Source organism: Marmota flaviventris, chromosome 1 (genome assembly GCF_047511675.1).
Source record: "Marmota flaviventris isolate mMarFla1 chromosome 1, mMarFla1.hap1, whole genome shotgun sequence".
NCBI classification, from domain to species: domain Eukaryota; kingdom Metazoa; phylum Chordata; class Mammalia; order Rodentia; family Sciuridae; genus Marmota; species Marmota flaviventris.
This window is the reverse complement of record NC_092498.1, coordinates 30,011,982-30,036,915: the sequence shown is the minus strand read 5'-3', so window position 1 is coordinate 30,036,915 and position 24,934 is coordinate 30,011,982. Positions and strand designations below refer to the sequence as shown.

Genomic DNA, 24,934 nt, shown 5'->3' with positions numbered 1-24,934 from the left:
AGACTTCTGGAACACTAACATATTTATTTCCAAATAGTTACCAAGTTTTGTTAGATTGACAACTCAGGCAAATGAAAACCTTGCAAATTCAATCCACATGAATAACATACTATAAGGAAGTATCATTGTATTTCATAAATTCTCCAAAGTTAATTGCATTATTTACTTTTAAATTCAAAACTGAAATTTGGTGGTGATGTGAACTATAATGGTGATCCAGACTCCAGAAATTATTTGAGAACAAGTTGGAGGTGCCTGGAAAGAAGACTAGGAAAAGCCTTGGGCCAACAGTCCCATTAACAAGGAAGGCTGTCTCTTTATCAAGGTGGCAGCCACCAAACCCAGGCACAGTCTCTTGCCCTGCAGAGAACAAGGGCTTCTGCAAATGCAAGGCAAACCTTAAATGAGGCATTGAAGATGTCCTAACACTAAGAATGATAGTAGAATGAATCAGACACCATTACCCTATGTGTCCTAACACTAAGAATATATTAAACATCACCTTTAAATGTTGATAGTGATATGTGCTCATTTCTATTTTTCATCAAAAATATAAATTCAGTCCCACCAGCAATTGTATGAGTGTACCTTTTTCCCCACATCCTCACCAACATTTATTGTTGCTTGTATTCTTGATGATTGCCCTTCTGACTAGAGTGAAATGGAATCTCAGAATAGTTTTTTGATTTCTGGTAGGTCTGCAAATTGGTGCAACCACTATGGAAAGCAATATGGAGATTCCTAAGAAAACTTGCAATGGAACCACCGTTTGACCCAATCATCCTACTCCTACGTTTATACCCATAGGACTTAAAATCCAAATACACAGCCACATCAATGTTTATAGCAGCTCAAGTCACAATAGCTAAACTATGGAACCAAACTAAGTGCCCTTCAACAGATGAATGAGTAAAGAAACTGTGATATATATATATATACACAATGGAATACTCATCCTTAAAGAAGAATGAAATTATGGCATTTGCCAGTAAGTGGATGGAGCTGGAGAATATTATTCTAAGAAAAATAAGCCAATCCCAAAGAACCAAAGGCTGAATGTTTTCTCTGATATGTGGATGCTAATTCACAATAAGAGGGGGTAGAATAGAGGTAATTTGGACTAGACAGAGGGGATTAAAGGGGGATGGGGTATAGGGGTATGATAGTAGAATGAATCGGACACTATTACCCTATGTGTATATATGATTACATGATCTGTATAATTCTACATCATGTACAACCAGACAAATAAATTAGACTCCATTTATATGTATGATGGGTCAAAATGCATTCTACTTTCATATATAACTAATTAAAACAAATATATATACGCACATATATATAACTGGAAATAAGAAATACACATTTTATTCTAATGCTAACATCGTTGAATATAGAATTTGCATATCATAAAGAAATGCACAATTCTTCAAATGAAAAAAAATTTAAATTCAAGTGACACTTTAAAATACTTTATTTCAGTTGGGCTCGGTGTTGCACACCTATAATCCCAGTGGCTCAGGAGACTGAGGCAGGAGGATTGCAAGTTCAAAGCCAGCCTCAGCATTTTAGTGAGGCCCTAAGGAACTCAGCGAGACCCTGTCTCTAATCTAAATGAACCCTGAGGACCGAGCAAGGGCTGAGTACGTGGCTCAATGGTTAAGTGTCCCTGGATTTAATCCCTGGTACAAAAAAAAAAAAAAAAAAAGTATTTCTTTCATACTAAAACTCGTATTTATTCAATCTTGTAATCAAACAAAACCTTTTTAAGTTTTTCCCCTAAGACCTCTATATATACTTCTTCAATTACATGCTCATATTCTATCAATGCTACATGTTTCTGATGAATATTGTATTCTGGTTATATTGGGCTGGAACTAAATCTTCTTGTAACCCTGACTTGTCCAGCTGTTTAGGTGATGGGAACAAGGAGGGTCACAATTACCAGCGCAGCTTCTTCAAAGCGCAATTACCTCTCGTGGCCCACACTCCCTAGTAACCCGCTAGGGCAGGTCTGTTTCCCAAACTCCAAACCGCCGAGGTTTCAGGGATGCCTTTTAAATCATGGCAGGATGTTCACCTCCCCGAGAGGAGCGTGCTCGGTGATTCCTGCGCCCGGACGGCTCGCCCTCAGGCGGGTTTGTGGTTTGGAATCCTGACTGTGCCTGAAGAGTGACTCCGAAGTAATCAACATAAAGCCGGGTGGACTCCGTGAGGTTCGGCTGAAGAGTGCAGAGCTGGGTCCTCCGTGTCACTAAGTGTCATTTTCACTGGGCCTGCACCGCCTGCTGTTAATCATGTTCGCAGACTCCGCAATCAGGCAGGACAATAACGTCCCCTGAAGCACCTGGGACAGCGACGTATCCCACGAAGCCGTGCTCAGGTGGCTTAACCTGGGACCCTGAGGACCGAGCAAGGTCGTGCGTCCCGGCTGCTCGTTCGAACCTGCGGCCCCGGCTACCCTTCAGACTGACTAAATGGCCTCTCCTGGGCGGGCTGTGAGTCTCCGGGGAGATTCCAGTAAACAAACTGAGGACTCTGCCGCGCCTTTTGGGTCGGCCACTGGCGGCCGGCGCGCCTCCCTCCTGGGGAACTGAATCCGGGCCCCCGCGCCTCCCGGCGGCCATCCTCAAGTGACCCAGGGCCAGCTCACAAACGCGCAGAGGGTGCGGCTGAACCCTGGCCCGGCCTCTCTGGGTCTGGGCTGTGGGAGCCAGGGCCCGAGCCAATGTCTGAGCAGGGCAGCCGCCTCAGCCATTGCTGCCATCGCCCGACCCTCTGCCAGGCGCGCCCCCTGCCGGCCCAGCGAAGGAGCCGCGGCTGCCCCAGGAGCCCCAGGTGAGGCCCAGCACTGCCACTTACTTCCTCCTTCCTCGACCCCCACCTAGGTTCTCTGCTTTCTCCCAGCTCCTCCGACACTCCCCTCTTCATGCTTCTGGGCACCTCTTCTCACGTGTTTGCATTCCGCACCCTGCCCCTCTATTAAGTGGCCTTCCCCCCCACACCTAGGAAACAATTTGCTGATGCTGCACAATGTGAAAAAGTCTGCGTGCGGCTCCCTGAATGACCATGTCTTTAGGATAAGCAATAAATTTCATAGGGTCTTTATTTAACTTATACTAATATTTGTTAAAACAGAGTTTAGATGGAGTTTCCTACCGTATTGGCAATATTGGTTTTTTGAATGATATTCTTTTTTTGGCGGGGGGGGGGGGGGGACAGTGTGTACTGGGTATTGAACTCAGGGGCACTCGGCCACTGAGCCACATCCCCAGCCCTATTTTGTATTTTATTTGGAGACAGGGTCTCACTGAGTTGCTCAGCCCCTCGCCGTTGCTGAGGCTGCCTCAGCCTCTGGAGCCACTGGGATTACAAGGCCAGCACCACCACGCGCGGATAAATGAGACTCTTTGATGCTTGTGAGAATTAACAGATTAAGACTTTCTCAAATACATTTACAGAATGTTATTTAGCTGTGTAGCCTTTTAAATGCTTGTACGGAAATGGCTAATTGATGGCACCTCTTTCAATGGAGTATTTTTCTGCCACGAAGTTTTTCAAATGATGTTTTCAAATCAGTGCATGTTAATGACTATATATAGTCTATAATGATGGAAATGTTAGATATATATCCACACTGCTCAAAAAGGAGTCACTCACCACTTGTAGCTACTGAGCACTTGGAATATGATTGGTGTGATTGAGGAGTTGAATTGTAATTTTATTTAACTTTTAATTAATTTCAATTGAAATAACCACGTGTGGCTGCCTCCTTATTGGACAATGATGCTACATATTAAGGTCTCAATTTTATCCCAGAAAAAAAGGTATAAGGGTAATATTCACCAATATTTATCTCTAAGAAGTGGCTAAGGGTTTAAGAAGAGGACATCCTATTTGCCTCTCCAGCATCTGATCTTCCTTTGGATTGCTTTATCTCCCCTATAGAGCTCCTGTGATTTAGGGGAAGCAAATGCTAGCCCAGGCTCTAGGAAGAGCCATAGAGCACTATCTAAAATGACAGCATTATTCTAGTTTCCAGAACCAGTCATTGGTTCAGGGTTGGGTATGTAACGTAACTTGGGCCAATGGAACAAAAAATCTAATCTCTTGACTCTCTCTTCCAATTTTCCTTGTCTTTCCAAGGACAAGGGTCACACCCCCTTCCTTGGACAGGCTTTGCTCTGAGGTAGAGGCTGGTTTTTCAATATATTCCTAGGTATTTGATATTTCTTGTTGATTGTAAATAGTGCATCTTTGAACTTTCATTTCCTAACTCCTTTTTACTAGTATAAAATTGGGGTTACAGCTCAGAGGTAGAGCACTTGCCTCTCACATGTGAGGCACTGGGTTCAATTCTCAGCACCACATAAAAATAAAGATATTATGTCTATCTACAACTAAAAAAATTTTTTTTAATAAAAAGGAAATTGACTTGTATTTACTTTGTATTTAGCAACATTACTTAATGTTTTTACTGATTCTAATAATTTATCTGTATCTATTGGATTTTCTATTTTATTTGTGACTAATGACAATTTTATTTCTTCTTGTATAAACCTTAGACCCTTTTTTCTTGCCTTATGCCACTGGTTAAGATCTCAGTACAATGTGGACTAGAGGGCTGGGGATGTGGCTCAAGCGGTAGCGCACTCACCTGGCATGCTTGCGGCGCGGGTTCGATCCTCAACACCACATACAAACAATGTGGACTAGAATTATGAAAGCAACCTTTTGGTGGTTCAAAGCTCAAAGAAAAGCTTTCAGGGCTCTGGTTGTGGCTCAGTGGTAAAGCACTTGCCTACATATGTGAGGCACTGGGTTCAATTCTCAGCACCGCCTATAAATAAATAATAAAATAAAGGTCCATTAATAACTAAAAAATATTAAAAAAGAAAAAGAAAAGCTTTCAGAGTTTCACCTTGAGTATAATGTTTATTACAGAATTTTAATGGATGTTTTTTAGTAGACTAAGGAAATTTCCACCTATTCCTAGTTTGCTATAAATTTTCTTTAAAATAATGAAAATGTAATTTATCGGGCTGGGGATGTGGCTCAAGCGGTATCGCGCTCGCCTGGCAAGCGTGCGGCCCGGGTTCGATCCTCAGCACCACATACAAACAAAGATGTTGTGTTCGCCAAGAACTAAAAAATTAATATTAAAAAAAAAATTCAAAAAAGAAAAAGTAATTTATCAAGTGCTTCTGCATATATTGTTGTATTATATGGTCCTTCTCTTTTAATTTCTTTTTTGTTTGTTTTGATGTGGTATTGAACCCAAGGCTTCATGCATGTTAATAAGCACATGCTCTGCCACTGAGCTACACCCACAGTTTCTCCGTTAATCTCTTAATGTGGCAAATTACATTCATTTTCTAATGTTAAAATGCAATCTTGCATTTCTGGGAAAAATTCAAGTTATTCATGAAATATCAGCCTTTTTATATATTACTAGATTTGTAATATGTAGAACAGTTTTCTAATGATTAGAATTTTTGCATTTTTGTGCTTGAATAAAATTGCCTTTTTCATATAGTCCTTTTTAGGTGCTGATACCAAGATTACTACCACCTCATTAAAAAACCTGGAAAAAAATTCCCTTTTTGTATTCTCTGGGAGACATTTTTTAAAAAAATATATATATTTATTTTTTAGTTTAGGTAGACATAATATCTTTATTTTATTTTTATGTGATGCTGAGGATTGAACCTAGTGCCTCATGCATGCTAGGTGAGCATTCTACCACTGAGCCACAACCCCTGCCCTCTGGGAGACTTTTTGAAATATTAAAACCATACCAGTTTAATAGATAGGATTTAATATAGAGAGTTGCTTACAAGAATATGGGAGAACTGAGAAGGTAAATAGTCATACTAATAGTTCTGTTACTACAAAAATTATAAATATAGGAAGTAACTACCATGCCAAGGCATAAAGGGATTCCTACAAAAAACATCCTCTTCCTTAAGACATTTTACTTCCACCCATTGGAAAATTGCCATAACATTTGAATTCCTTAGAAAAAGGCACTTAGTACCACATGTAAACCTCATGTTCACCATGTGAATGGCAGTTTCTACATGCAACACAGTAGGCCACTGGCTATCCCTTTTCTTTCTTTTTTAATATTTTTTTAGTTGTAGATAGAGACAATATCTTTATTTATTTATGCTTAGGATCGAACCCAGTTCCTCACACATGTGAGGCAGACACTCTACCATTGAGCTATAGCTGCAGGCCCTCCCTTTTCTTTCAAAAATGTGCAAAATTCTCTCAGTGCTTTATGTCTCCTTGTTATTTTCTTTGATCTTTTTCATTCTTTTTCTATAATTTTAATGTGATTTCAAGAGTAACGTGATAGCTAGGGAGGATCACAAGTTCAAGGCCAGCCTCACCAACTTAGTGAGGGCCTAAGCAACTAAGCAACACACTGTCTCAAAATAAAAAAAAAAATAAAAAGGGCCAGGGATGTACCTCAGTGGTTCACCAACTCTGGGTTCAATCCTTGGTACCAAAAAAAAAAAAAAAAAAAAAAAGTAATATGCAATAAAACATATACAATCAATAAACTATCTTTAACCAGGAATCATATATAAAATAGTTTGTTATGAGTGTATTTTATATTTATTAAATTATTCCTGTGAGATAAAATAGTTGTGTTACAATTCATTTGTAATTTTGACATTTATTATACCTCTTATTTTAATATCAACACTTGTTTTGTAGGTTCAAAGAAAAAGATCTGAAAATTATAGTTATAATCTTGAATTGGTACAAAACATACCAGCAATAAGATGTCTGAAGAGGAGGACACTTCAGCAGAAGTAGAAGATATCATTAATCCATCAAGGCAGTCAGCAGAGGAGCCTCAATTTATTAACAAAACATCAGATGAGTTAAATGAAGCTTCTTACTACTGGAAACCTTTCAACCAGATTTATGAAACATATCCTATAGAAAATACATTACAGTCAAGTTCTTCCTTTGAAAGCAAGACTAACAGAAATGAAGAACAAAAAAATTTGGAATTTGCTACCGGCCTACTGTCAAAACCAGCAACTTCACAAAGTTCATTACAACCCGTAACTGAGACAATTTCCGACTATCAGGTTTTGGTTCACTTCCAATCTCGTGAAAAAGCAGAAAAAATTAGTTCACGAGTCCCTGAAGAAAATCAGTCATCTGACCTTAAGTCAGATGACTTTACGCTTAACCTTGAGGCCAAGGGTTTACAAGAATTCCCTAAGAACATTTTAAAAATCAAATATGTAAAATATCTGTACTTAGACAAAAACCAAATAAAAACTTTTCAAGTGGCAGGCTCAGGTGACATGCTAGGCCTTGAAATTCTGTCCATGCAAGAAAATGTGTTATCATCACTCCCACCTGAAATTCAGCTACTTTATAATTTAAGAATATTAAATGTCAGTCATAATCAAATATCACAAATACCTAAAGAAATTTCACAACTTGGGAATTTAAGGCAACTCTTTTTAAATAACAATTACATTGATAATTTTCCTTCTTCTGGTTTAGAAAATCTTAAAAACTTAGAAATTTTAAATTTGGGTAAAAATAAGTTAAGACATATACCAGACACTCTGCCTAGTTTGCAAAATATGAGGGTGCTCAATCTGGAATACAATAAATTAACAATATTTCCTAAAGCTCTATGTTTTCTTCCAAAATTAATTTCACTAAATCTTACTGGAAACCTAATAGGCAGTTTGCCAAAAGAAATTAGGGAACTTAAAAATTTAGAAAAACTTTTATTAGCTCACAATAAACTTACCTTTTTGGCAGTGGAAATTTTTCAATTAAGCAAAATAAAAGTACTCCAACTGGCTGACAATAAATTGGAAGATATTTCACACAAAATTGAGAACTTCAGGGAACTGAGGATTCTTGTACTTGATAACAATTTACTGAAAAATATGCCAGAGAAAATTTCCTGCTGTGTGATGTTGGAATGCCTTAGTCTTAATGATAATCAATTAACAGAACTTCCTAAGAGCATCCATAAGCTTAAATATTTAAAAATACTCCATGTAAACAGAAATAATATAGTAAAAATAACTGAAAGTATCTTTCATCTTAATAATTTATGTAGCCTGGAATTTTCAGGAAATATAATCACACATGTTCCCATTGAAGTAAAAAACTGTAAAAAAATTACTAAAGTTGAATTGAGTCATAACAAAATAACATATTTTCCAGCAGGACTCTGTGCACTGGAGTTACTTTATTATTTAAGTTGTAATGGAAATTCTATTTCAGAAATACCTGTGGATATATCTTTCAGTCAACAATTGCGTCATTTGGAATTTAATGAAAACAAACTCCTCACATTTTCTGAGTACTTATGTTCTCTTATTAATCTCAATTACCTGTATCTTGGTAAAAACCAAATAGGGAAAATTCCATCATCTATTTCCAATATGGTATCACTCCACATACTTATTTTATGCTCTAATACCTTTGAAACTTTCCCCAGAGAACTGTGTACTTTAAAAAATTTGGAAGTACTTGATCTTTCAGAAAACCATTTACAGACAATACCTTCAGAGATATGTAACTTAAAAAGAATCCAGAAATTAAACTTCTCAAGCAATCAATTTGTATATTTTCCTATCGAATTGTGCCAACTTCAATCACTGGAAGAGCTAAATATAAGTCAGATCAATGGGAAAAAGGTAAGAAACTGGTATTTTCGACTTTGTGGTGCAAGAGGGACTAGAAGGGATCAGAATCTAAGGTGTAATGTATTTTCATATACATGTATATTCATATGCATGTGTTTTATTTTATTTTTTTTTTTATTGTTGGCTGTTCAAAACATTACATAGTTCTTGATATATCATATTTCACAATTTGATTCAAGTGGGTTATGAGCTCCCATTTTTACCCCATATACAGATTGCAGAATCACATCAGTTACACATCCATTGATTTACATATTGCCATACTAGTGTCTGTTGTATTCTGCTGTCTTTCCTATCCTCTACTATCCCCCCTCCCCTCCCCTCCCCTCCCCTCCCCTCCCCTCTTCTCTCTCTGCCCCCTTTACTGACATTCGTTTGTCCCCCTTGTATTATTTTTCCCCTTCCCCTCACTTCCTCTTGTATGTACTTTTGTATACCTCTGAGGGTCTCCTTCCATTTCCATGCATTTTCCCTTCTCTCTCCCTTTCCCTCCCACCTCTCATCCCTGTTTAATGTTAATCTTCTTCTCATGCTCTTCGACCCTACTCTGTTCTTAGCTACTCTCCTTATATCAAAGAAGACATTTGACATTTGTTTTTTAGGGATTGGCTAGCTTCACTTAGCATAATCTGCTCTAATGCCATCCATTTCCCTGTAAATTCTATGATTTTGTCATTTTTTAATGCAGAGTAATACTCCATTGTGTATAAATGCCACATTTTTTTTATCCATTCATCCATTGAAGGGCATCTAGGTTGGTTCCACAGTCTAGCTATTGTGAATTGTGCTGCTATGAACATCGATGTAGCAGTGTCCCTGTAGCATGCTCTTTTTAGGTCTTTAGGGAATAGACCGAGAAGGGGAATAGCTGGGTCAAATGGTGGCTCCATTCCCAGCTTTCCAAGAAATCTCCATACTGCTTTCCAAATTGGCTGCACCAATTTGCAGTCCCACCAGCAATGTACAAGTGTACCCTTTTCCCCACATCCTCGCCAGCACTTGTTGTTGTTTGACTTCATAATGGCTGCCAATCTAACTGGAGTGAGATGGTATCTTAGGGTGGTTTTGATTTGCATTTCTCTGACTGCTAGAGATGGTGAGCATTTTTTCATGTACTTGTTGATTGACTGTATGTCCTCCTCTGAGAAGTGTCTGTTCAGGTCCTTGGCCCATTTGTTGATTGGGTTGTTTGTTCTCTTATTGTCTAATTTTTTGAGCTCTTTGTATACTCTGGATATTAGGGCTCTATCTGAAGTGTGAGGAGTAAAGATTTGTTCCCAGGTTGTAGGCTCTCTATTTACCTCTCTTATTGTATCTTTTGCTGAGAAAAAACTTTTTAGTTTGAGTAAGTCCCATTTGTTGATTCTAGTTATTAACTTTTGTGCTATGGGTGTCCTATTGAGGAATTTGGAGCCCGACCCCACCGACTGTAGATCGTAGCCAACTTTTTCTTCTATCAGACGGCGCGTCTCTGATTTGATATCAAGCTCCTTGATCCATTTTGAATTCACTTTTGTGCATGGCGAGAGAAAGGGATTCAGTTTCATTTTGTTGCATATGGATTTCCAGTTTTCCCAGCACCATTTGTTGAAGATGCTATCCTTCCTCCATTGCATGCTTTTAGACCCTTTATCAAATATAAGATAGTTGTAGTTTTGTGGATTGGTTTCTGTGTCCTCTATTCTGTACCATTGGTCCACCCGCCTGTTTTGGTACCAGTACCATGCTGTTTTTGTTACTATTGCTCTGTAATATAGTTTGAAGTCTGGTATCGCTATACCGCCTGATTCACACTTCCTGCTTAGCATTGTTTTTGCTATTCTGGGTCTTTTATTTTTCCATATGAATTTCATGATTGCTTTCTCTATTTCTACAAGAAATATATGCATGTGTTTTAAACAGAGCCAAAATGCTTTATTTTTTTAAAGAATAGAGTCCATCCAATCCCCACCAAAACATGGCTTATAGATATACTTCTCAACACAATAGCTTTATAGGAAAATATTTCATTAAAATGCAGTGTGCAGGGCTGGGGTTGTGGCTCAGTGCTGGAGTGCTTGCCTCGCACATGTGAGGCACTGGGTTTGATCCTCAGCATCACATAAAAATAAATAAATAAAAATGTTGTGGGCTGGGGTTGTGGCTCAGTGGTAGCGTGCTTGCCTAGCATTTGTGAAGCACTGGGTTTAATTCTCAGCACCATAAAGGTCCATCAATAACTTAAAAAAATATTTTAAAAAATGTTGTGTTCATCACTAAAAATAATATTTTAAAAAATGCAGTGTGCAACAATTAATGCTGACAATTTTGCGGATTTGTTTTTATTTCAGTTTACTGTAAAATAAGCTTTAAAGTTATAGATGTCATATAAATACTGTTGAAAATCTTTAAAAAAATTTTTTTTGTAGTTGTAGATATACAGAATGCCTTTATTTTATTTGTTTATTTTTATGTAGTGCTGAGGATCGAACCCAGTGCCTCATGCATGCTAGGCAAGTGCTCACCACTGAGCCCCAGCCCCAGACTGTTGAAAACCTTTAAAGTGGAGAAAATTATTTTTAAAAAAATCATTGCACATTCTATCACAATAAAACTACTGGCATATGTTGATTCAACTTGACTGTTCCCTTAGGAAGATTTCCCTGAAGAATTTTTAGGACATGTTTTTATAGTTTAGCATTACATTTTACTTATATTTGAAGAGTAAATTTTATGGAAATATTTTTTTTGATGGAGGGCAGTGGGGATCAAACCCAGAACATTGTGCAATCTGAGCATTCCTCTACCACTGAGCTGTACTTCTAGCCCTGGAAATACTTTTTAAAATTAAAAATTTACTTATATACCTTAAGATCTCAGTAACCACAGCGATTTTCTGCTATTGTTAATTCTGTATGATTATACAAATCAAGATTCCCCAAAGTCTGTTCCTAAAAACCCTAGTTCCAAGTACTTTTTCTGAAAAATAAATAACTATATAAGTAAATAAGCGGGGGATGTAGCTCAGGACCTTTAAAATGGAATGAATATCTGTTAATCATCTGCTAATTCCTTGGGTAATTTATAATCCTCTCACTCTTTCCTCCTGGATCTTACTTGTTTCTCCAAGGTTGTGTCCTAAAAATTATCTTTTCTACTCACTCCTTAGATCTCACCACACATGCTGTCATTTACCTGCACACAACCCCATATCTAGCTGGTGCTGCCTTGACCCAGTGCTCTAGTCCCATGCTTTCCAATTTCCTTGCCACTGACTCTATCCTGGCCTGAGGTTATCACTTGCTTCATGCCTCGATTACACCAGAAGCCTCCTGGCTATCTTCTCTGACGCAATCTCCTTGTTCACAGGCCTTGTGGAAACTATCAGACTTCATTCCAGAGAACTTTTCTTAATGTATGATAACTGCCTTTTAGGAATCCAGGATGCCTACTTAAAGTGTGTGGTTGCCAAAGGCACCAGTCCACATCTTTGCAACATCACTTCAAAGATCTCCAGATGTGTGTGGGGGGAATATATATATTTCTTGTAATATATATATGTATATATATATATTTCTTGTAATATATATATTTCTTGTAATATATATATTTCTTATAATATATATATATATATATTTCTTGTAATATATATATATATTTCTTGTAATATATATATATTTCTTGTAATATATATATATATTTCTTGTTATATATATATATATATATATATATATATATATATTACAAGAACTCCTCAATAAGAATATCCTATGTGGTTGAAAATATCATTTTGATAACCCCCTTGGGTTATCAAATGCCCAAAAGATTAATTTATCTAACAAATGATCTCTTTAAGAATCATCTAATGAAGATGCCTCAGGTTAATCAAAGGGCTTTTATTTTGCTAAGACAAGGATGCCCATCAGGAATCTTTTAACAGTAGTTCTATCCTCACATAGTTCTCAGACACTTCCTCTAATAAATATTGAACAAGTAGTTAGAGAATCTTTATTTGAAGGAAATTCTACCTATGATGATCTAGCCTCTTCTTCATAGGCTAGCCAGCAAGTCTTGCAATAGCCTGTTTCAGTGCTCTTTATCCAAATGTATCTTCCTCTGCTTCCCATCACATCTCCTTATGGATCAACTTCTCACTTGCCTTTTTTTTGTGGGGAGGGATGGTATTGGGGATTGAACTCAGGGGTACCACTGAGCCACATCCCCAGATCTATTTAGTATTTTATTTAGAGACAGGATCTCACTGAATTGCTTAGTGCCTTGCTTTCGCTGAGGCTGGCTTTGAACCCACTGGGATTACAGACATGTGCCACCTCCTAAGCTCACTTGCCATTTTTATGCATAATATTTGTATTGCTTTAACTGTCCTGTAACTTCAATCCTATTCATTCTTTTGTGGCGCAGGGGATTGAACCCAGGGCCTTGAGGCAAGCACTCTACCAACTGAGCTATATCCCCAGCCTCCATTCTTAAGAGGCTATTCAAGTTTCATCTTTTACCTGAAGCTTTCCTTTAGTTCTCTAATTTATACTGATTCACCGTCTCTAAATGTTCATATACCTGTTATTGCTTGTACTCTTTATTTTTAGCACTGGACTATTTGTTGCCTGATTGTTTCACATGTATATGTTTTGTTCCCTGGAGCAAAATTTAATCTTCTTAAAGCCAGTGAGTGTGCCTTAGACGACTACTTCCATAAGTGGAAGTGCACTTAGCACAATATTTATTACGAACCTCATTTTTCAGGTATTTCTGAGGGACCTACATATTCAAAATTCTTTTATTTACCTATAGAACAAAAGCATTCACAATCTTCTTATTCTTTCTAAATATGCATATTTGCTTCTTTGTTTTATCAGTATCTCAGTATATACTGTTATTTCACAACACTTTTCGTACAGGAAATTTTATCTGGGCCATAATGCCAGCTATGTGACTCTGTTATTGAACATTTACTGAAAATGCATTGTGCTTGGAAACACATACACAAAAAGTATGAAGCATTCCTTTCATGTCATTTAAAGATCTAAGGAAAACATATAAGGGACTAGTAAACAGTGGAGATGATGAAAGTAAGGATTAAAGAGATCAAATGTGAAACAGAGTAGTTGAGACAGACTTCAGGAAGAAAAGAAGCCAAAGAAAACATGGTCAGATTTAGGAAAAGAAGGAGGGACTGGGAGGCAATGAACACTGAAAGTTGGGAGAGTGAAGAAGGTGGTTAGCCAGTCACAGGGTTGAATTGGTAGCTTTGGTCAGATTAGGGAGGTACTTGGATATCTCTCACTATCTTGTGGATTTTTAGCTAGGAGGGGGAGTCACAAAGAATCTGTGACAGAATGAAAATATCTCCTTTCTAAGACAAAAACAAAGAAATAAAACTTGCTCCTTGCATTTTTAGAATACATTTGTCATAAAAATCTTTATGGATTAATGAACCATAATTGTTTAATCTGTTACAGTTAACAAGACTTCCAGATGAACTGTCTAATATAACTCAACTTAAAAAACTTGATATCTCAAATAATGCAATCAGAGAGATTCCAAAAAGTATAGGGGAATTGAGAAGTCTGGTTACTTTATACGCTAACAACAATCGAATAAGTTCTCTTCCACCATCTTTTTTATTGTTAAAAGATCTCAAGCAACTAAACATGAAAGGTAAGTGTCAGTCATAATCAATAAGTAGAATGTTAATGTCCGAGTTATACATTTTGCTGACAAAAAAAACAGAATGGCAGACAACATAATACATTAAGCACCCAGTGTAGGGAGATGGCTAGCCTCGCTACAGAAATGAGAGCAAAGTATAAGATTCAGTTCTTGTCTTCAATGAGCTTATAATCCAGTTGGGGAAGGTGAAGGCATTTTGCATTTCTATTTTGTCTTCTCTGCTTATACCCAATCATTCAGTATTCTTTTTCTGAACCTGACCTCATCCCTCCCTCTACACACACACCTACACAACCCTTAGTTCATCACTTTCTCATCATTTCCTTCTCTGCTGGCTCCCTACTCTCACTCCTGAACCCTATAATATAAAACAATATAATATAATAGTTTATATAGTCTTTTACAAAGTAAAAGACTGTAAAAAATCAGAAAAATTAAAAAGACATAGAATAAAAAGCATATCATTCACTCTAAAGATATCAGAAAAGATTTTCCAAAGTATAAGGAATAACTAGGTTGATAGTTTTCTTAACAATTTTTATTATGGAATATTTCAGACTTTCAGAAAATAATAAGTTTTTATGTATATTCCCAGATACAGGATGCTAACATTTTGTAATATTAACAATGTATAATATTTGAGACATTTTTATTGTTAAGACATAGAGTTGACACTTTTTTGTGCTTCTTCTAAATGATAAGTAACTATTACACTGAATTGGTGTGTATCTTTTTTCAGCCATATTTTTATACTAACATTTCTCCATCAAAAAAGTGGTACCTGGGGCTGGAGTGGTGGCTCAGTAGTAGAGCGCTTGCCTACCATGTGTGAGGCACTGGGTTTAACTCTCAGCACTGCATTTAAATAAATAAAATAAAGGTCCATTGGCAACTAAAAAATATTTTTTTAAAAAGTGGTATCTTATTGAATTTTTAAATTTTATTAAATTGTTACTGTGAACGTCTAGAGCGTTCGGGTCCCTGGGTAAGGGTCGTGAGATAACCAGGACACAGGGGATGCAGAGCAAAGGCAGCAATTGCAACTGCATGCTGAGGTTTATTTGCAAGTTCCTTTTATATTCTTCTTCTAACAAAGCAAGCAATTCTTCAATAACACTTTACCCACATTGCCCAAATAACATGCCTCAGCGGATACACAGAGCTAGATTCAGACTGTTCCTTTTCATTTGATAAGTACCCTCTTAAAGTTCTTTGTAGACATTATCTAATCCCCTGAGGATGCATTTGTTTCTTTAGAATGTACTGTTCCCAGGATAAGTATGCAGGAAGCTTCTTCCTCTTGGCCAAACCATGCAGAACTTGTGCCTTGCGATAAGGGGAAGAGAACGTTTCCTCCTCCTAACTGAGGTTTGCCTCAGCTGACCTAAATCACAGCCACAGCTCTTGCAAAAAGTCAGGCCTGAGGGAGCTAAACTTTGCACACCTAAACCCCAACAGTTACTATATAGATCACTCTGTAACTTGAATTTTACATTCATTATATTCCTTTTTTTAATATTTATTTTTTTAGTTGTAGTTGGACATAATATGTTTATTTAATTAATTAATTTATTTTTATGTGGTGCTGAAGATCGAACCCAGGGCTTTGCACGTTCTAGGCAAGTGCTCTATTGCTGAGCCACAACCCCAGCCCACATTCACTGTATTTTTAAAATGAATCTATGTTAACATATATAAGATTCCTTCTATGCTGTGTAATATCCAATAGAATGTTTAAATAACAATCCATTTTCACGTGGTAAACAACTAAGTTATTTCCAATTTGTTTGCTTTTAAACATTCTTGTACATTTTCTCAGTATATACTGCACCAGTTTCTCTAGGGCATAAAGTTACAACTAGAGTGGCTGAATCTGAGCATATGTACATCTTCAACTTTATCAGATTTCAACAAATTGATTTCCATTGTGGTTGTACCAGCTAATCATGTGAATAGCTGAGTATGAGATTATGTCTTTTAGTTGGACATAGCTTTTACAAACAGTGCTCCACACCTTATTAAATTTAGAGGATTTCCATATGAAAAACAATGCTTGTATTTTTGCCGAACAGTACTAGTAGTAGAGTACCCTACTCTTGATGCACCAATATGTAGTCCGATGTAATGAAACTGACATTGGTCTCCTGGAGACTCAAAACTTCCAGAGAAAGCTAGCTATCAAGGTATGCATTGGGGCATTTCATAACCATTTCGTTCACAGCAACTTGTAATGAGTCTCAATAACTCAATCCTGCATTGAGGTTTTCTTCATTTGTATTATGACAACATTTTACTGTATTTTAGGGAGTTTCTCTATTTTGTCCAAGTGTAGGACAAACTTCATTCACCTGCTATTTTGGCATGAGAAACAAACAATAAACAAAAAAATACAAAAACAAAAATCCTCCAGAACTCTCTGGCCTATTGGAGAATTATCAATTGTAGCTGGTGGCTTTTTAGTTAGGACAGCATCAAGAGAGAACAGGAAGGAGTAGTGTTTCTTTTTCTGCAAGTTTGATCATTTCTCAATCTCCATCAGAATTAAAAAATATTAAAACCCATGTCTAGTCAAAGAAACTAAAATATCTGAAACAATTTTGAAAAACAAAATGAATGACTCACATAATGTGATTTCAAGACTTACACAAAGCAACATTAGTGAATATGGTGTGGTATTGACATGACAATATTTGAGGTAAATATTGATGGAGCAGAACACAGTATAGAAATAGACCCACATATATGTGTTGAATTGATTTCTTAAATGCAAAAAAGTAATTCAGTGGAGAAAGAACAATATTTTCCACAAATAGTGCTAAAAAATATATTTCCAAAATCCTAAAGAAAATAAAACAAAAACCAACCACAAAAAAAAAAAAAAAAAAAAAAAAAAACTCATCCATACTATGCACCATAAAAAAGATTAACTCAAAATGAATCACAGACCTAAATGTAAAATCTAAAACTACAAAACATCCAGATGAAAACAGAAGAAAAATCTTTGTAACCTTGGCAAAGCTTTCTTAGCTACAACATTAAAAACACAATCTACAGGGGCTGGGGTGATGGCTCAGCGGTAGAGTGCTCGCCTCACATGTGCAAGGAACTGGGTTTGATCCTCAGCACCACATAAAAACAAATAAATAAAATAAAGTTATATATTAAAAAAACAAACACAATCTACAGCTGGGGGATGTAGTTTAGTGGTAGAGCGTGTTTGCCTGGCCTTGAGTTCAATTGCCAGCAATGAAAAAAAAATCTTATTATATAAATAAAAAGAATTCATATGTTGGATTTTAGTAAATTAGAAACCTCTGCTCTTCAAAAGGTATTATGAAGAGAATCAAAAGAAGAGAATGAAAAGCCACAGATTGAAAGAAAATATTTGCTGAATAAATTTTTAAAAATAATTTGAAATTAAGGCAAACAATTCAAAAAAATTGGTATAAATTTTGAACCAATATATAATGAACAATATAGATGAACAGAAAACATACACAAGAAAATATTCTCAATTTCATTAGTGTTAGAGAAGTGCAAATTATAATGAAATATTGCTATTAGAATAGCTAAAACAAAACTTGACAATACCAAGAGCTGTCAAAATATGGAGTAACTGCAACTGATATATTGATGGTAGGAATTCAAAATGATATAATCACTTTGAAAAACTGGTAGTTTCTTATAAAATTCTATGTACACTTACCATATGACTCATCAATTACACTTCAATTTTACTTCCAAGTAAAGTGAAAATTTATATTTAATAAAAAAACAGTGAAAATGTATAGAACAGCTTACTTATAATTACCCAAATTGAACTCCGTATGTGTCCTTCATTAAGTGAATTTATATCCTTATAATAGAAACTTCTTAATAATAAAAAGGAATGAAACTATTGATATATACAAGAACATTGATGATGTTAAGTGGCAAGTGAAAAAGGCCAGGCCCTAACAACTATATGGTGTGATTTACAACATAAATATATACATATGTATGTTATATATATACCCACACAAATATACACATATATATTTTACATGTGTGCAAATAAATGTATAATTCTAGGTTTATTACATATGTGTGTGTATATATATATATATATATATATATACACACACATATATATATATATATATATATATATATATATATATATATTCCCTCTCTCTCTTCAGAAGCAATAAGCAAGACTAGTACCCAGATCTTGATTTCTATTTGGCTGTTGTTTTGTAGTACTGGGTATTAAATCCAGAGCGCTCTTTCACTTCCCTATACCCCCAGCCCACATCTTGATTTCTAAATACCATTCTCTACTAAAAGGAACCAGGTTTTTAAATCTATACTTATAAATAATTTATATTTAAAATATATAAATAATATAAAGGCATACTTTATGTCTTCTAAGTGATTACAAATTCTGTGTTACTATAGTTTTACTTTTTCATGAGTTTTATACTGAGTTAAAGTGATATTGAAAAACTTTATTCAGGGAGGTGGAACTTGATGCCTTTGCCCTATTGAGGGTAGTCAATCCTTAATGACTCATCTTCAAAAAGTAAAGTATGGAAAGGAAAAATAAATCATAACATTACATTGGAGAAACTCAGTAGATACTATGTTAGCCAATGACAGAGGTTAGTGATGTCATGTGGAAATCACGTACCCCTGATGCAATGTGATGAGGTTACTTCACTTTTTTGGTATTCTTTCCCAAACCCACAATGCTGTCTAGTCATGAGAAATGTATCAGAAAATTCTAACTATAGAACCTTATACAAATTTCCTTACCAGTCCTCCTCAAAACTTTTAGGTCATAAAAAAAAAAAAAATACTGAAAGACTGTCACAAAGCAGAGGGACTAGAAAGACATAAATATACGCAATGTGGTATCCTGGAATGGATTCTGGAAAAAAAGGCCATGGATGGAAAAACTAATATATCCAAAAAGTCTGGAATTTAATTAATAGTAATGCACCAGTATTGAATTTTTAGATTGGATAGATGTAATATGGTAATGCGAAATAATGGTAGAAAAATTAAAATAATGAGGAGTATATAGGAACTCATTACTATATCTATAGCTTTTCTGCAAATCTAAAATTATTCTAAATAAAAGGCTTATTTTAAAAATTACCAACATACTTACTCTATAAAGTCCTTCACTACATTGGAAGGACTCCTGACCATTTTGCCACCCACAGAAGAAAAAGTCATCACTGCTGCTTAAGACTTGCAAGCACTGTGAGAGTCCTCTTATACTTGCCAAGACAATAGATTCTTCACACATAGTTGTTATTTGTCTCTATAGTTTTAATTTACAGAAAGGTATAATTAATTACACTTTTTATTTAACTAGGAAACAATCTGACAGATCTGCCCAGTGCCATTTGTAATCTTCTTTCCCTGGAGGAGATAAATTTTGATGACAATCCTTTGATGAGACCTCCAATGGAAATCTGTAAAGGGAAACAGTTGCATACTATTGCAAGCTATCTACAGAGGGCAGATGAAAGAGATGGTAAGTGATGAGTGATTGATTTTCTTATAAGTAATTTTCTGGTATTATCTATAAATTAAAAGATAGCCTACTTTGGAGACTATCAATCTGGCAAAGACATTAGCATATTTATCATTTTTTGAAATTTAGGAGTTTATTTTAAAAATTTAGATTATTTAATCCAGGTCCATATAAATCATGCCTTTGAACAGGGACATCCATATGGGGTAAAAATAACATAAGGTATAAAAATGTTGATTTTCTTTTTTTCCTTATATCCCTATTTTTTTCCTTAATTTCCCTCCCTGGGAGCAGCGTTAGTTAGAAATGGTGATATTATTAAGGGGGTGAGCAGTTACTTATCCATTCACCTTAATGCCCTTCAGTAGGTTTTTCATTATGGTTGTGGCCATACTCAGAGAATCCATATATGGACTTCTTTATTTCTGATCTGTTTTTACCAGATAGTTGTTCTAAAAGACATATTTGCTTTGAAGGAAGTCCACAGATCATTTCCATTGCTGCCAGTTGGTGTGGGGTCCACTTGAAGAGTCTTCATCCCCTCTGTCCTGGAGCACTCCATTGTATTTTCTAATTATCTCCAAGAGTGGGTCCATATCCTTTAAATCAGGAGCACTCAACCACTGAGCCACATCCCCAGCCCTATTTTGTATTTTATTTAGAGACAGGGTCTCACTGAGTTGCTTGGTGCCTCGCCATTGCTAAGGCTGGCTTGAACAACTCCTTCCCTCAGCCTCCCAAGCTGCTGGGATTACAGGCCTGGGCCACCATGCCTGACTTAAACACCCTCTCATTGGACCAGATGGAGCTGGTTTCTCCAAATCTCTGGGAAGGAAGCTTCACTGTCCAGTTCTCTCCCTGTGGTTAGGTTCCTGACAGTTAGGCTTTTCCTTAGGACTCTCTGACTTTGCGATTCATTATCACCCCTTAGAGTCAATTCAGATTTTGGTCCTCCAGTTTACTGTTATAGACCAATAACTATTGATCCAGATTTGGGGAATTTGAATGTTTGACACTGTCCCCCAAATCATTTTGTCATCTACCTTGCCTACATAATCAGGAGACTGTACAAGCATACTCATCATCTAGAGAGATAGTCCCTAAAAAGGTATAGTCCTTTTTATGCCACCTTTTACATTCATGTACATGGCTTACAATTCAGAAGCTTTTGTAAGACTTAGGTCATTGATGGAAGAAATCCAAGTGACAAAAATAAAAGTCACAGTAGCTGTCTTTAACTTGCTGTGCAGGGTGATTGTGCTAATTAATATTATAAAAAGGAGTCATTTTATGCTGATGCTATTAAAATAAAATAAAGGTTCAGGGTTTCCAAGGATCCATAATGTATTTCTATTATGTATCATACTTTAGAGAATGGCTGTCAAGTTACATGATTGAACCTCCTTGCTAATACTCGATTTCTCAAATTCTTGAGGAAGAAGCAATCTAGTCTTTATGCAGATAATGCAACATCCCATAAGCAATGGCTTTTGAGCAAAAGTCAGCAAAAACAAGAGAACCCCCGACATTCATCTCCTTTCTCTGTGCTCAGAGAGCCTTCATACTACAGGATTGGCACACAGCAAGGAAAGGAAGTCAGAATTATTTTGCAATTAATCAATCATGGAGTCAGTCCCTTTTTGAAATTCTTACTCAGGGTACTGAAAATTTCTCTTATATCATTAAAATAAAACCTACCATGAGGGATTAGTAGTTATGTATGTAATTTTTAAAAATACAGCATATTTGAGATAATTATAGAGGCTAGGAAATCTCCCTTTTTTTTTTTTTTTTTTGTCCTGGGGATTGACCCAGAGTGCTGTACTACTGAGCTAAATCTCTAGTCCTTTTTCCTTTTCTTTAATTTTTTAATTTTTTTTTAGTTGTCAATTGATCCAGATTTGGGGAATTTGAATATTTGACACTGTCCCTCAAATCATTTTGTCATCTACCTTGCCTACATAATCAGGAGCCTGTACAAGCATACTCATCACTTTATTTTATTTATTTATATGTGGTGCTGAGAATCAAACCCAGTGCCTCACACATACTAGGCCAGTGCTCTACCACTGAATCATAACCCCGGCCCCCTTTTTCCTTTTTATTTATCTCTCATTTATTTATTTTTGAAGTAGGTTCTCACTAATTGTCCATGCTGGCCTCAAACTTGAGATCCTCCTGCCTCAGCCTCTTGAGTTCCTGGGATTATAGGTTTATGCCACTGCACCTGGCTCTAGTTCTTGAAAATTCTCATAATACAATGATCAACAAAAAAACGAATCTAGTTCAAAGTAGTTGGAAGCTTTAAAAAAACCCAACAACTAAAAACACTAATATTTAAGCCAACATTTACTAAATAAGTGATGTGAATATATGTATTCACACACACACGCACACACACACACATAGGCACACATATATACATATTTGATGTATGCATATATATGAATACATATATACATGTATATGTATATTCCATATTTATAGCAGATATGATCTGTGTTTCGCAAGTTGGTTCATACATAAACACATAAAAAAGAGTCAGAATTGAAGCAAGGAGTCAAATTCACTTAAAATCCTGAAAGAATTAAAATACACAGAAGTCATTTGAAGTTGGGCTGGGGATATAGTTCAGTTGGTAGAGTGCTTGCCTTGCATGTACGAGGCCCTCAGCTCAATCAGCGCCACCAAAATAAATAAATAAATAAATAAATCACTTTGAAGTTGCTTATAATATCCTTTAAAAGGCATTTTTTTTTTAAAGAGAGAGAGGAGAGAGAGAGAGAGAATTTTTTAATATTTATTTTTTAGTTATCGGCGGATACAACATCTTTGTTTTGTATGTGGTGCTGAGGATCGAACCCGGGCCGCATGCATGCCAGGCAAGCACGCTACCGCTTGAGCCACATCCCCATCCCCAAAAAAGGCATTTTAAGTTGTAGGATTTTTCAGATTTTAGAATAGAATAAATGGTTCAAATTTCAGTTCATATTTTAGATCTGTATTGTAATTTTTTTATTTTACTGGATATATTTCATAGAAGCACAAAAGATAAGTAAATATTAACTCAAAATAGAGTGTATTTTTAGAAAAAAATAGCGTATTTTTCTTTTATATTCAAATATAGAGAAAATCTTAGAGAAGACATTCAAGATAGTTGCCAACAATATTACTGAAACAAATTTTGAATTTTTGTGTCAAAAACTAAACCTGGTAAAGTCAGAAAATAATGTTCCTACAAAGAGGTATGTATGATTGACAACATTTGGTACATGTTTAGTCTCATATTCTGATTTATGTCATATTGATGTCATATTATTTTGAAACTTTTATATTAACATAAACTCTAATTTGCTGTAAGAGATTTATTTTAGTTTATTATGCATTTGTGATCCATGTTAGGATCACAAGGGTCCTGAGGACAAACTGCTTGGCTTTTAATCCCAGATGGCTTCGTGACTTTGGGCAAATCCTTTAATTTCTCTGTGCTACAGTTTCTAAACTGGTAAAATAGATGTAGTTACCTAAGAGCAAAGTCATGAGGATCAAGTGAGTTCCAGCTATAAAGCATGTGGTACAGTATTGTACTGATTTATAGTAAAAAAAATTGACAATTATTATTTTGAGATCTTGAGAATTAAAAGTAAATTGTTGACTTATTATAAGAAAGCAAGAGATAATATGGGGCTAACATTCACTTTCTAAATGCCAACTCTGTACTAAACCTTCATGTAGCCTGTCTTCCCCAATTAATTTCAGACTCACTTTCATCTGGTAAATTGATTTGAATAGCTGTCGTTTAAAACAATGTTCTTAATTAGTAATTAAAATAATTGTTACTTTAATTTTTTTTCAGCCTCATTCCATTAAATGAAAGAGCCTACCAAGCATTTGTGAAATGGAAAACAGAAAATAACTTATCACTAACTACTGCTGTTTTAAGAGACCAACTAGTTCGGGGACTAAATATGATAGGAGCATATGACATTATGGACAAAATAACAGCTTTAAATCTTTTTACATGTGCAATTAAATTCTAATCAGTGGGCCTATAATAAAAGTTGAAAACTGAATTTTTGAGCCATCTTACTTCATTTTATCATATATGCATGTCATGTTTCTTTTCATGCGTTCCTAAGGTGCTGACAATTTATGACTACCACTCTAATGTTGTCCTAATAAAATATTACAGATAATGTTTTACATATTTGTTCTGTTGCCATAGAGTGGCATATAATTCCATTAAAATTATTATATAATGTTTTCATACAACCCAAGACTTATAGGTAATAAGGATATTAGTGACTTCCATTGAATTTAGAAAGCACAGAAGTTTCTTTTCAGATACTGGTTTAAAAATGGCAACGAATACATTGCCCACCCCTTTGCTTCACTAGGAATAAGATTGCTTCATTAAACACAAGTTGGCTTTAGGGCCAAGAATCCTCTTAAGTTGAGTGTGCAGGTGGAAGGCAACAGACTAAGACAGATGGAGTCTTGATGTATCACACACAGCTTGTGGTAGTGTGTCTGTCAGTTTTTTGTTGCTGTGAGGAATAAAAGTTTATTTTGGCTTATGGTTTGAGAGGTCTCAGCCAATGGTTGGTTGACTCTGCCACTCTGGGCCCACGGTGAGGCAGAACACTACACAGCAGGAGGATGTGGTGGAGAAGAGCTGCTCAGTTCATGGCAGCACTGTGAGAGAGTGAGAGAGCCGAAAAGGGAGAGGAAGAAGCCAGGGACAGAATATATGATCCCAAAGGCGACTCTCCAGTGACTTACTTCCTCCAGCCACACTCCACCAGCCTGCAATTACCACCCAATAATCCATTCAAATGGATCGATCCACTGATTAGGTTAAAACTCTCATAATTTAATTATTTTTCTTCTAGCCTGAGTTTTTTTTTTTTTTTGGGGGGGGTCACTTCATTTCTAAACCATAACAGGTATTGTTTCAAGAGCTTCATGGGGAGATAGAACATTGATTATACTTTTGGGCCCCCAATTCAGCCACATCTGAAGCTAACCATACTTTTTA

The 24,934-nt window shown here is 36.0% G+C and overlaps 1 protein-coding gene across 1 annotated transcript; it reads left to right on the top strand.

Annotated features, from left to right (window-relative positions):
* The first annotated feature begins 6,794 nt into the window (after positions 1-6,794).
* Positions 6,795-23,936, top strand: Lrrd1 (leucine rich repeats and death domain containing 1). The gene is made up of 5 exons (XM_027919873.2): positions 6,795-8,693; positions 14,162-14,360; positions 19,735-19,896; positions 23,024-23,141; positions 23,753-23,936. Exons 1-5 carry the CDS (start codon positions 6,795-6,797, stop codon positions 23,934-23,936), a joined length of 2,562 nt encoding a protein of 853 aa, XP_027775674.2.
* The last annotated feature ends 998 nt before the right edge of the window (positions 23,937-24,934 follow it).